Source organism: Equus caballus, chromosome X (assembly GCF_041296265.1).
Source record: "Equus caballus isolate H_3958 breed thoroughbred chromosome X, TB-T2T, whole genome shotgun sequence".
NCBI classification, from domain to species: Eukaryota; Metazoa; Chordata; class Mammalia; order Perissodactyla; family Equidae; genus Equus; species Equus caballus.
Window position 1 is genome coordinate 17,095,694 of NC_091715.1, and position 14,272 is coordinate 17,109,965.

Genomic DNA, 14,272 nt, shown 5'->3' on the forward strand with positions numbered 1-14,272 from the left:
ACTGGTGAAAAAGCAAAAAGCAAAACAAACAAAAGGCTACCGGCTTTGACGGCAGGTGCAGCTGCTAAGGGCTGCCAGCCCCTGCCCCCACCTCTCTTCACAAGGAAGGTTTAGGACAGCAGCACCATAGGTGGCCTCTGGGTTCTTACAGCCCTGGGGGGCTTTCAGTTAGCACCCTGTTGCCACGCCGCAGCCGCCCTGCCGCCGCTGCCACCACCACCACCGCCACCACCACCTTCTCCTTTTGAACAGAGAGCTCTTTTCCGTTTTCAACTTCCTTCTTCCCAGTGAGTAGTTACTGTTGCTAACTGTGTGGGGCAGACAGTGTGGCCCTTCCTCCAAGTTTATGAACACTGTTGCAGATGTCCAAGTTGGCCTGATTGCGAATAAGCAGGTGGGCCAATGTGAACATGTTTTGGATAAGAGTAATATGTAACACTAAGTAGCATTTTGCTAAGAGGGTCACCTACGGCTTTTCACTCTCAGCGTTGACTTCATCTTATTGTCACTAGTATCACTGCCTCCAGCCATACCCTCCAAGGAATACACCTGGAGTGGAACAAGCTGGTCTCTTCCTGCAGTGAGGGAGAACGCACACCCTGGGGGAACTGTGGGCATCGTAGCAAGAGGGTGTCAGGAAGGTCCACACAGAGGACTGGGGCCTGTGGCAGGGGCTTTTGGGGAGCGTGTAAGGCAGCTGGGTGTTGCTCTGGACTGGATGCTGTCAGGAAGCAGGGGTAACTCGATGGATGGTCTCAATAAATCTCGTGGAGAAGCAGGGAAGACCACTGGTAAAGAAGCAGCAGTCACTCATCTCAGCCAGGACTAGGGGGTGTTTGGTGACATTTGTTGTAAGGACAAGTTCATGTGTTCTCTGAGTTCAGAGCAGTCTTGTCTTTGTCTTGTGCCATCCTGGTCACAGAGTGGCCTTGTCTGATGGTGGTGTTCTGGGGAATTGTCTGTGTTCAACAGGAGATTGCCCGGCCAGCTCCCAGACCAGATGGCAGGGGCTGGTCCTCTGTCTCAGGCCTCCTTTTTGGCCAAGAGCAGATGAGGTCAGGCCAGAGGACAATAATCCATGATACTCACATTTTTACCATCACCAAGATTTTGTTGATTAGGAGGTTGTTTCCAGAATGCAGGCTGTAGTTGGGTAAATCTCTCCTGCTTTTTTCTTGCAGGATCAGTTGCTGAATTCTCTGATGCGACAACAGCTGCACAGGATACAGTGGTCAACTGTAACAGGAGCAATCCTGACAAACGTAATGATTATTGACCCTGTAACAGGCCTTGAATTATAAGGGGGGCCTACATTATAAGACCCAAGCAATGAGAATATATTCCAGAATCCATATAGGTACTCATAGCCCTTGGTTCCTGTCCATGTCCTACCTTTAATAATCTTGTGTCATTGGTAGGTAATACATGCATTAAGAACATCCTTACAATAACTTGTAAAATTACCCCAACAATGTCGGTTCCATATTGAGGCCCATTTACATCACGAAACATTTTTGCTAAACTCCACTTTTGTTGTGGCTACCTGATTAGTTAATGGCAAAGCATCTCAGGGATTTCATCTCTATTTTGCACCTTGCAGAAGTAAGGGGAGGCACTAGCGCTGGGGTTGCCATTTCAAGCCTGAGTCAAGCAGGAGCTGGAGCCCAAGGTGAGTGGTGGTTGTTGCCACTAGGCCACCTGCACTATAGGACACAAGCTGCTGGACAGGATCGGCTACATAATTTGCAGATCCATTGCCAAACGAAAACATGGGGCCCCTTGTTCAAAAATTATTAAGAATTTCAAGATAGCAACAGAGAACTAAACCAAGCGCAGGGCCCTTCAGTGTGAGGCCCTGTGCCACTGCACAGGCTATGTGCCCGAGAGGCCCACCCTACTGCTGAGCATGGAGAGTCACACAAGACCTGTGGAGCCCTACTGTCCCTGCAACGTGGCGGAGGAGGACAACTGTCTTCCCAGTGACCTGACTCCAGAGGAACGGCAAGAATTGGAGAACATCCCCGGAAGAAAGCAGGAGCTGCAGGCTGAAGTATAGAGACCGAAGGCTGAGATAGAAGAATAGCTAACGAAATTGAGAACTGGGATCCACAGAAGAAAGCAACATATGTGGAGCAATAAAGAGGTGGCCTGATGCAGGTTCTAAAAAGGGGATCCCGTTCTTAACAGAATGGTTGATTGAAGAACACTTGCGAAGACATGTCCCAGTTCTTGTAGAAAGGTGAAGGACTCGGTCAAACAGCCACTAGGGACTCCCTGCGGGAGAGAGGAATTTATTATCTAGGTTCTTCCTGCTTTTGTGGAGGTGCATGAATTCACTGATCTAACCTTTACCCAGCCAGTTCAGTAATTCCTGTGGAGCTTCTGAACGCCGAGGCGGCGCCGAAGACTGATGGGATGATGGAGGCACTTGCCCAGTGACACCGTCAGTGTAATAAAGGAGGGCTTTAGTGCAGACTCTGACGTTCTCTCCTTTGCCACATCTTGTTGAACACCAGCCCTACCCCCAAAGTCAGACAAGCCCACAGCAGAAAGGTTCACTGCCACTAATAGAGGCATCAGTGATGGAGGAGCAACTCTAGAATCTGTCATTTCCCACAGCCACATTAACAGCGCTAGCCTCTCGCTTGCTTTCCCCTATTCCCATTCGGCGTGAAAACGTAGGTAATTAAATACCTAAGAGCTTTCTATTCAGTCCTAAAATGCAAAGGAGACCCTTGCTAATAATGGTAATAATTCTAATGGGTTTATCTGTAGCATTTGAAGAGTTAAGGAAAAGGCGGCAGTACTTTTAGACTACAGGGTGGATCCTCGCATGTTATTTTCCCGACTTGGCCAGGAAGCAAGAGGGGCTTGGCTTGGGGGATGGTCTGGGGGAAGCGTGGGGGTCGGCCCCCCCGGAAGGCGTGCCACGCGGTTTAAACCTAAGGTGCCCTCTCGGCCGGCGGGAGCCCGCCCGATCCCCGGCGCGGGGCGCGGCCCTCGGTGACGCACGCCGGGGAGAGCGGCGCCCACGTCTCCACCATTACATTCGCGAGGCCTTCCACCCTGCGCGCCGAGTTCGGGGCTGCAGGCGTCCTCGCTTCCTCCCTCCCGGAGGCGGGCCGACCCCGCCCCGCGCCCCGAGTCGCTCCCGGCGGTCCCTCCCACCGCCGCCCGGCCTCCCCCCGGCGCGGCGCCCTCCCCGCCGCCGCAGCCTGACACGCCGTGCGGCCCCCGTCTCCCGCGGCTGCCTCGCCAGGCATGGCACAGGGCCTCGCCTCACTATGGCAGCAGCACGGCACAGCACGCTCGACTTCATGCTCGGCGCCAAAGGTGAGGGCGCGCGCCGCCACCTGCCCGGCGGGCTGGGGCCCACGGGGGCCGGGCGGGGCGCGCGCCGCGGGCCGAACAATGCGGACGGCCCGCGCGGCCACGGCGTCTCCCGGGCTGCAGCGCCGCGTGCCCCGGCCTCCCGGGGAGGCCGCGCGCCAGCTCACGCGCGGCTCCGTCCCGGCCGCCGCGCGGGGCCTGGAGGGGCTGCGACTGCCAACCCCCCCAGCCCCGTGGCCGAGCCGCCCTTCGGGGCCTGGGCCGTCCCCCGGAGCTCCACGCGGGCTCGGCCGCCCCCGCCGGGGTCCCCTTCGCGCCGCCGGGCGCGGGAGGAGCCCCCGCCACGGCCGCGGGCCCCCGTGGGGCAGGGACGGGCCGGGCCAGGGCGCGCGCCGTCCGCGTGACCTCTCCCGTCCTCCGCGGCGGGCGAGTCCCCCCGAGGGCGGGGGCTCCCCGCGTGGGCGCTCGGGCTGGGGAAGGACGGCGCCGGGCTTGCAGGATTCTTGGCCGCCTGCGTAGGAGACGGATCCCCCGGAAAGGGCCGGGGACGGGAAAGGAAACGCTGATGCTTATTGGGGGGGCTGAGGTCTGGGCGCGGGAACTAGAGCTCCCCGAGTCGGGGAGGCTCGGAGGGCTGCGCGCCGAGCAGAACAGAGGGCCGGCCGAGTGGGAGCCGTGTGCAGGCGCTGTGAAGGGGAGCGGTGTTCTGCACGCTTTCTCTGGGTGCTTCTAACGGGGGAAGGGGGAGGACGGCCCGTCTTTTTTCTGGTGGGGTTTAGACCTGTGAGTGCTGCAGACTTAAATCTGCGCTTCCCGTGCGTCCCACTTGGAGCGTCTCATCCCTATTTTGTTCATTTTTCCCTCAAATTGGATGGATCACCCTTTTCTGTTACCATTTAAAACATTGACTTCCTCACTTTGTCTCTTTTTTTTTCAGCTTCTAAGTACTCGGTTTGCATTTTCTCCCCCCAATTGAAAGGATCTCCGAAGGCACAAGATTTAATAAAGACTGAGGATTTCTCTCTCTCGATTGGCTCTGCCTGTGACTTTGGCCCTATTTCTCATCCTTTCTGAGCCTCATCTTCCCTGTGGTAAAAAAAAAAAAAAAAAAGGAAGGACCGTGTACACTTCATAGGGCTTTTAGTGTTAAGGGAGTTGCTGTAAAACACTACGAGGTTAAGTAGTATCAGTGTATTTGGGGAGTTGGAAGTGACTTGGAGCAGACAAAGCATTTTTTTGTTCCCACATTTCTTAGTTGAGGATGGAGGGAAGGGAGACTGCTGGGAAGAGTCAGGAGATAAAATGGTGATTGGGGTGTGCAGCTGGTGGGTCGTGAGATGCCTAAGGTTTTGTTGAGTAATTACCTGGCCAGCTTTAGGGCTTAGTGATTAGCGAAGGTTCTAGCATACTCCATTTAGAAGTGAGGGGGGTGTGGCTTGAGGAAGAAATAATGGTTCAAGGTCACCTAGCTGCTAAGAGGTGCGTCTAGGAAGTGTCCCTGGTGATAAGCATCTGTGAATGTGCACCTGTACTTGTTCATGGCTTTTCTAGGCCCTAAGGAGGGTAATCTCTGGATGAGGCTGGAAGGTTCTGGCACTTTCGTCAGTCTGAGTGTCCTTGCCTGAAGCCTTAAACAGCTTTCAGCTTTATTCAGGTGTTACCTGTTGAAATGATGGCACCCAATGGGCTGCTTCTGTGTTCTGTTGTAAATGTGGGGGAAAACCTTCACTTAACTGCATGAAGAAAATGTGAGAGAACTTGAACACTTTGGGCTGACACTGGCCAAAAAGGGAGAGAGAACCATGGATGCATTTTGGAAGGGAGCAGGAGAAACTGGCAGCTTCTGAATTGACAAGGTGTGGAAGTAGCATTTAAATAATTGAGAGTTGTGCAAAGAGAAAGTAAAGATTGAGGAGAATTCCCAGCCAGTTATTCTTCATTCCCAGCCTATTAATCTTAAAGATGAGAAAGATTTGATGGCAAGGTGAAGAAGATTGTAGAAAGCATCTTAGGGAGGGGGATGTGTGTGTACGCATTTGTGGTATATCTTGGTCCCTACAGAAGTATTTTGGGAGTCAGAGAACTTTGATTCTCCCCGCATTCCCCATCACTTGATTTGGGCTTGGGGGGAGGCGTGTCCCTTTGCTGTCAGTAGGTATCCACCCTTGTAAAATAAGGGGATCTGGCTAGACTAGGATCTTCTAAGTTTAAGGAGTGCTTGGTGAGAGATCTACCACCTGTGAGGTCTCCAAAAACATTATTTTAATAATAATGAGTCAAAAGGCATTACTCTTGGCATGTGAGTTTTGGATGTGACTCAAGAGTGAGTCAAATGCCTGTGGAGCCTGGATTCCTGTTCTTTTTCCCATTTGTCAGTAATCCTTTCAAAGGCTCCAGTTCCATGATGTGATTTTAATGGAATTAAACTTGAAACACTTAGTTATGTTATTATGTTGCGATTCCATAGAACTTAGTTACCAGTGCAAGCCAGCTAGTGCCCAGCAGCCATTGGGCCACTAAGGGCAATTATAGGTTGGATCTGGTGGTGCCGGTTTCATGCTCTGGCTGATGAGGTAACCCAGGAAATGTTAACTTTTGCTAAAAGAAAAAAATTTCATCTTTGGTCATCTTGTAAGTGAAGCATTATACTCTGAGGACTCTTGAGCCCAGAAAATTGTGTGATTTCTCAGCCCGAAGCTAACAAGAATAAGCATTTCCCATGTTTGTGTAGTTTAAGCATCTCTGGGCTGGTGGAGGACGCATGGTTTGTTCCTAGTCATGTACGGTAGGCAGCAAGCGTGCCTGGTTACAGAGGTGAGGTACACATGGCCTCTGCCTACCCTGTTAGAGCAAACAGCCTCTAGCTGACCAGTCAGCCCTGGAAAGGTCTAGCAATCCTCCTTTTGATGTCCATTTCTTCCCTTGGTCTGGGAGCATCTTTGAAGGCAGACCTCCGGGGTCTGTATCCTGGACCCAGTGCTGGTTAAGTAGACCCGATTGATGTTATGGTAAAGGTGGAAAGCTAGTTAAAGTCCACCATGGGAAAACGAGGCACACGTTTACTTTTAGAATTAAGGGCATGGGTCCTTTGTGGGGAAACCTGGCTGATGCTATTATGTCCGTCTTTTGGACCCCTGATTTATAGTTTATGTAGGGAAACAAAGGGACTTGTGGCACTCGAATTCACAAGTTAGTTTTATAACAAAAATCTTGAATAAACTAAGAACAGAAGGCTGCTTCGGAATTATGGGCTTAACCGAAAAGGTTTAGGGAGGGGTTCTTCTGTGTCTTTGACCTTCATCAGGGAAGCCTGTGGAGCTCTTCTCAAAATAAGAATTTTAAATGCATAAAATAACCCAATCATTTAAAATAAAATTTAAAAAATAAACCCGAAATATGTGACATAATAATATGTGCTGCTTTAGTTACACGTTAAATAACACAAGCGAGGGGCTGGCCCCGGGGCCGAGTGGTTAAGTTCACACGCTGTGCTGTGGCGGCCCAGGGTTTCACCGGTTCGAATCCTGGGTGCGGACATGGCACCACTCATCAGGCCGATCTGAGGTGGCATCCCACATGCCACATCTAGAAGGACCCACAACTAAAAATACACAACTATGTACTGGGGGCTTTGGGGAGAAAAAGGAAAAATAAAATCTTACAAAAAAAACACAAGCTAGCAGCAGGCCTAATAACGTCCATAATTTCGAAGTAGAGCCAAGAAAATCTATTTCGGCTGTGATTTTAGTGGTGATAGTGGTCAGGTATAGTTGATAATGTGTGGTTTTACAAGCATAACTGGAGAAAATGCCAAATTTCAATTAGTGAAAATAAGGATATGTGTTTTTTTCCAAGTTCACAGCCTCCCTGAATTGTATACACCGACCCCTTGGGAATCTGTGGACCCGGCCATCCCCCCCCAGGTTCAGACCCCCTAGGAGCTGGAGAGAGAACTGGGACTGCCATTTCTGTATATTGTTTCTTTTTGGAGTAGCAGCTTTCTACTCAAGGCGGGAGCTGTAAACAAATGTCCTTAGTTCCTCTTCAAAACATCTCTTTGAAAACATAAAAGCCAGTATTTATGAATTGCCTCCTGGGCTAGGCATTGGCCTCAGCGCATTACGCTTCATTTTACATTATGCTTTATTTTACTAATCCTCACAACAACCCTATGGTAGGGCCTGTTATCCCCATTTTAGAGATGAATAAATAGGCCGGTTGAAGTTTTTCACTTTAGACGAGGGGTAGCTGGGATTCAAAGTCATGTCTGTTTGATTCCAAGGCCTTTGTTAGTTTCACAACCGTGAAGCCTCTTTAAGGCAGTGATTCGCACCAGCCCTGTCTCCTTCTCCCCACAACTATCTGGAGACATTTTTGGTTGTCACAACTGAGGAGGTGCTACTATCATCTAGGAGGCCAGGGATACTGCAAAACATCCTGCAGTGCACGGGACGGCCCCTTACAGTACAGCCAGCCCCAAATGCCATTAGTGCTGAGGTCGAGAATCCCTGGTGTAAGGGCTCACTAGGCCATTGCAATGATCTAGATGACAAATTCTCAACAGTTCCCTAGTTCTTTTTGGAAGTCTCCATTACGCAGGGAGGGAGGACGGGGCCTTATCTGTCTCCGAGGTTTGCAGTGGGGTTGGTTAGGAGCAGAGGGCTGGGCCGGCATTTCGTAGCCATCTGCGCCTGTGGCTCCGTGACCCTCCCTCCCTGATTTCCTGAACCGTTGGCTCATCTACCAAGCTCCCACTCTCCCCTGGATTTATTGAGGTGCTTTCTGGTGGAAGCGTATCGTCTTTGTATGTTTTAAAAAGCTATAAGCATAAAACCTGAACAATCCAGTTTTGATTGATCTAGCTTTTTTGTTGTTTTGTTCAAGAGTGGAAAGAGCCTTCCCTCCTACCTCCTCAGCATTATCTTATCCCTTGTATCATCACACTTTACCCACCATTATGATAAACAACAACACCCCCCTCCCCCCACGCCTGCTCTAACAATGAAGCCTTGGGGGTGCTGAAGACTGGGAGTGGGAAAATGCATGCTTGGGCCCTGCTCTGGATTGACTGAATCACAGTCTTTGAGGGGGAGAGTCCCTGGAATTTGCATTTTTAACCAGCTTCCTCCCAGTAATTCTGATGCTGATTAAGCATGAGAACTGCTATAATAGGATCCTCATTAGAAACAAAAAACCCTTGTATCAGAAACCTTGGGGGCACCCCCCCCATCAGCAAGTCATTAAGTCCTGTGGACCTACTTGCTACACTCTCAAATTCCTTGCTCACCTTTTTCCTGGCTGCGATTCTTGGCCACGGTCTCCCTATTTTGTCTGCATTTTGGGGAAGGGCTCGATTATCAGGAACTCAACAGATCCCTGTCCCTTTTCCCGGTTTTAAAACCCTCCTCTGGGTCCTCCTTACCCAATGGATAAAGTCGGAACTTCTTATCAGTCCTTCCAACTTCCATTTCTACCCAGTTCTCCCTCCTCCAATCCACACTTGAGTCTCACGCCCCTTGTGCTTCCAAGTAGCCAGGAGGCACCTGGACTCAGAATCGAATAGCTTGGGGGAAGGCATTTTTGGTCCTTTACATAGGTGTTCTCTCAGACCTTAATTGTGTTTGAAAATGCATGGACTGCTTGGGGGAGCTCCCTTGTTGGAGTCTGCCGCCTTTTGGCATGCTCCTTTGCTTTGTTGGAATTTTGTTTTTAAACTCCCTTTCCTCCAACTCTGCAAAAGATTCTTAATTGCACTGATCATGCTCTATTTGACTCTAGGCTGAATGATTGCACATTGCTGGGAATTAGTTTTGTGAGCTTGCCATTAAATTGTATAAACCATAATCTTTTTAGGGTATAGTTTAAACCTGTAGAGGTGGTGTATGGTGAAATTAGTTTGTGCTTTTCATCAAGAAGCCTCCTCTAGCTCTTTGGTAGTTCTCTGTTGTTTTAAATGCTTTGGAAGGGCCAACAGCTGTTTAAGAAATCGACTCGAATCCAGGCATTAGGAAAGATCCCCGCCCCAGTTAACAGGAGAGGTACTTTTTCAAAGCTCTGCATGTGATGTTTCTTAAGGAGGGTGTTTTCCAGTTTAATAACTAACTGGTAAACAATTTGTCTTGTGTTTTTTGAGGGGGGAAAGCCAGTTTTGTTTTGCAGTGAAGGACTTACCCATTTGGAATCTTCTTTCCATCCTCTTAATTGTGTAATGAAATTGGTGGTATTTGAATCGGCCTCTGCTACTTCTTGGGAGATAGATGGAAGTGCTTTGGTCTCTCATAGCTTTGAAGGGTTAAAGCTGTTGGTGTTAGACTTGATACCTGGGTCGGATTTGGAATTAGGGGCTTTATAATTTGAATTGAGACCACAGCAGTTATACTAAGCCTTGGCAGGTAAGGATTAGTTAGAATGCTGCTGGATTGTAGTTGGGTGTCTGTTTAAAAATGTGTTCAGTGAAACAATTATTGAGTTGAGTTTTGTTTTTGGAGTCACACATATTCCAGGCGTTGTAATCCACCATTTCAGTGCAGTTGTAACCTAAGCCTGCTGGTGTGAGCTGCGGCTCCAACCACCATTTCATGGTAGTTTAATTACAGGCTCAGTTCTTTTGAAAAGTCGGGAAACCTCCTCAATTGAATCTGCAAACCAAGTATGTAAACCATTGCACAAATGCTCTTTTAAACCCTTACAACTAGGCACTTTTCCAGACCCCAGGAAAAACAACTCTGGGGCCCTAAGTTGTGGTGGGCCTGGATTTCATTAAACTGATACTATCATCTGTGTTCCGGAAGGAGCCACTGAGCTGGTGGCCATACTTGTGATCAAATGCATTTATGTGCTAAACCACAAACTCAAAAGGAGCTGGAAAGAGCCCATAGCATGTTCTAGATTCCTGAGCTGACTTAACCCTCTGGGTAGTTTCACATACACCTTCATTTCAGCCTCTGCACGAAGGCGCTAATGATACGAAAATCCCACACACTGTGTTGTTGGGTGGGATGTCCAATAAAATGTTTGGAAGAGTGTCAGATGATACATAAAACATTTAACACTAATTGCAGTACTTAGGGCTGAGAACTTTGAAGTTGTGCCAGTGGATAAAGATGCTCAGTTATAAAGAGGTGTGAATTTAACTTACTGAAAGATAAGGAAAGTTCTACTGGCAAAAGAAGAGGCAGAAAATAATGAGTTGGCATGTGATTTGAAGGTTGGTCTTACTTTATTTGGAGGACCTCTTTAAGTTATTAAAGCAGGATTTTTAAAGGACACTTTGATTTCTAAGATATCACTTCCATGAGTTTGTGTTGCATGATTCTGTTTTCCCTAGAATGGAAATTTCTTCAGTGAGAATCCTGAGCAATTTCTAGGACGTGGTTATATTTAAGGCCAAATTGTCTCTTCCAGAGGACTGCAGATCTTAGCAGTCAGGCAAGACCACGGTATGCTAATTGACATTCTGAATTCCTAGAGGTGAATATAGAATATCTCGAGCTTGCTTCAGCATGGAACCCTTTTTTTTTTTCTATTGAGGTGTAATTGATGTATAACATTAGTTTTAGGTGTAGAACGTAACAATTCGATATTTGTATACATTGCGAAATGATCACCACGGTAAATCTAGTTAACATCCGTCACACAGTTACAAAATTTTTTTTTCCTCTGATGAGAACTTTTGAAATCTGTTTTCTTAACAATTTTCAAATATGTAATACAGTGTTATTAACTATAGTTACTATGTTGTACATTACATCCCCAGGACTTATTTATGGGACCCTTTTTCTTACAGAGTATTTTTCAGGACGTGTGCTGTGGATCACGCTTTGGGAAACAGTAATGGTGTAGGTTTAATAAATGGTTTAACCCTGAATCTTTGAACTGCGTAATACTGCATCTCGGGCCCAGCTGGTTCTGGGGTTTTGAGGAAGAGGATCATGGGCCTGTCTATCCAAGAATTTGATGTTCCTACGTGGGGTTTGTTTAGGTTGGAGACAGGAAAGAGCTTACCATCAACTTACTCCCTTTGGTATGAGGTGCGAGAAGATAAGACTTTTTTTAAAAAGCATTTTGTGAATGTTAAATTCTTAACAGAGTTCCTGTGTGTATTTGTTTTTCTTTGAATAAAGGATCTGGCTCTACTTAAAGAAACTACAGGAGCTGTTCAAGGAATGGTTTATGCATTTGTCTTTTTACATATGTTTTTGTTTTAAAAGTTATTTGCTCATTTTAGACCATGTGCGGGTTGTAGGGAAATATGAAGAAAGGGGGAACCCAGATCTGTAATCCTATCACAAGTAGATAACCACTCGTGATGATTTGGTATATGGGACAAATGGCTTATTCTTGTTGCATCTGTAACTAAGGAAGGCAACATAATGTCATGATGAAGAAGCACTGGATTTTGGAGGCTGACTGCTTGAGTTTAAATCCTGGCTCTACCACTTATTAGCTGTGTGACGGTGGGCAAGTTCTTGACCCTTCTCTGCCTTATTGAGCTGTCTACACTTTCATTAATAGCATTTAATCTTACCATTAAGTATGATGCTAGCTGTAGTTTTTTTGTAGTTGCTCTTTATCAAGCTGTGGAAGTTTTTCCATTCTCAGTTTTCTGTGTGTTTATTTTGAATGGGTGTTGAATTTGTCAAACGCTTTCTGTATCGATTTTTCTTTAGCCTGTTAATGTGGTGAATCACTTTCATTTTTTTTTTTTTCAAACCTTGAACCAGCCTTGTATACCTGGAATAAATCCCACTTGGTCCTGGGTATATAATTATTTTTATATAATGCTGAATTCTTATTAAGGAGTTTAAGGATTTATTAAGGATTTTTGTGTTTCTCTTCATGAGGGATATTGGTCTGGCCTGTAGGTCTTTGTCTGTTTTGGTATATGAATAGTGAGGCATTCCCTCCTTTTCTATTTTCTGGAAGAGATTATGTAGATTTGGTATTAATTCTTTAAATGTTTGGTAGAATTCTCCAGTGAAATCATCTGGGCTTCAAATTTTTTTTTTTTTCTTGGAGTTTTTAACATTACGGATTCAATTTCCTTAATAGTTATAGGGCTATTCAGATTATCTATTTCATATTGGTGAGTTGTGGTAGTTTGTGTTTTTGAGAAATTGGCTCATTTCCTTTTTAAGTTGTCAAATTTATGTGTGTGGAGTTGTTTATAGGATTCCCTTGTTACCCTTTTGGTATCTGCAGGGTCTGTAATGATATCTCTTGTTTTATTCCTCATACTGGCAGTCTGTGTCTTTTTTTTTTCTTTGTCAGTCTTGCTAGAGTTTGTCTATCCTATTGATCTTTTCAAAGAAATAGCTTTTTGCTTCATTGATTTTTTTTTTCCCCTATAGTTTTTCTGTTGTCAATTTCATTGATTTCTGCTGTTATCCTTATTCTCTTCCTTCTGCTTACTTTGGGTTTATTTTTCTCTTTTTCTAGGGTCTTGAAGTGGGAGCATAGATTAGTGATTTGAGACTTTAAAATGGAGACTGGTACTCTTAATGTTCTCATTCTCTAGTGTGAGGTTGTTTCTGTTAGCTGCTAATGTTAGTTACTTCCATGTATTCCTTGAAAAGCAGGGATCCTAGTTATATAGGTTATTAGCTGTTATTTTTTTCCACATTTAGTAAGTTGCCAACTTGAATGTAGGAAATATTCCTCAGATTATTCTAGTCTCGAATTCTAAGAATGTCACTTCTGGAAATTCAGGTTGTAGAATTACAGCTGAGTGTCCCTGTCAGTTAAGCATTTAGAGCTGGAAAGGACCTCAGACCCCAGGGGTCAACAAACTAAGGCCCTTGAGCCCCAAATCCTGCTCCTCTGGCCTCTTTTTGTAGTCTTCCAGCTAAGTATGATATTTACAGAACAAGCTTGCCCACCCTTGCCTTTAGACCATCTAAGTCCAGTGGCTTGCTTCAGAGCCATCTGGAAAAATCTACAAGTACAGATTCCCAGGCCCCCCACATGGCCTTTTCCTCATCTGGAATCCATCATAGCACATGCCCCTCACCGTGTCTGGGGAGTTCTGACTTGTGCCCTTTGTCTTTCTAGTCTCTGTACTATTCTCCAGTCGCATGCACTTTCCCAGCACCTCCCAGGTGCTGAGTAATCTTCTTGGTAGTCCATTCTGAAGGGGGCAGACCTGAGTGGTTTTCTGCTGATTCTGCCCTGGCCAAAGCTGGAGGAAGGGAGGGTGCCAGGGCCACCTCAGGGACAGCTCTGGTACAAATGTGATTTTTGACATCACAAAGTCCAGACTGCTTTATTTCTGGCAATGCTGTTTCATTGTTGATTTGCAGCCTGGCATAGAAGCTCAGCCAGAAATCCTAGAATTCTTTTTAGAAACAGAAATGGTGGTAGGTCTGATTGGTAAGGGATTCTGCCCACCTAAAGTTAGTGGGAAGAAAGCTGGATATTCATACTATTGCTGAAGCACTCGGAAAGCATATTTCATCCTTCCTGGATAATGAAGGTGGCGATCTCACAGTTTCTGCTTTGGGAAAAAAAATCTTGTTCTCCTTCAGGGTGGAGCTGAAGGGACCCGTTGCCCTATGACTTGGGGCCAGCCTGTAGCCTCTTTTCCTCCCGCTGCTCTGAGATAAGGGAGAGGTGGCAGGTGGCGACTGGGGCCCTTTCCAGGCTTCCTGGTGGACTGTAGACAGCAGTTTTGGACTGAACGTAAGGGAAGGGCTGCTCATTCTTCCTCGTCCGGATGCCTTAAGTCTTCTCTTGTCCTTTAACCTCAAACCCCTCAAGTCCCCTCTTGCCACCTTGCTTGTCCTTGTTTATGCTGCTGCTGGGCCTGGTTTTGCTTCCTTCAGCTTTCTCTTCCTGTTGGGTTGAGCGCAGCCCCCAGAGAGGGCTCTTTGTGGTCCTGACCTCATCTCTGTGTCCTCTGCCTTGGCCGTCTTCCCTTCTTGCTCTCTTCCACAGCTTCAGCCCG

At 47.0% G+C, this 14,272-nt stretch overlaps 1 protein-coding gene across 1 annotated transcript in view; it reads left to right on the top strand.

The window, feature by feature from the left end:
* The first annotated feature begins 2,907 nt into the window (after positions 1-2,907).
* Positions 2,908-14,272, top strand: part of SMS (spermine synthase) — a 44,769-nt gene continuing 33,404 nt past the window's right edge. Inside the window, exon 1 of the mRNA XM_023634280.2 lies at positions 2,908-3,333. Within this exon, the coding sequence (XP_023490048.1) occupies positions 3,285-3,333 (49 nt within the window). The 5' untranslated portion in view covers positions 2,908-3,284. The remainder of the gene's footprint in view (positions 3,334-14,272) is intronic.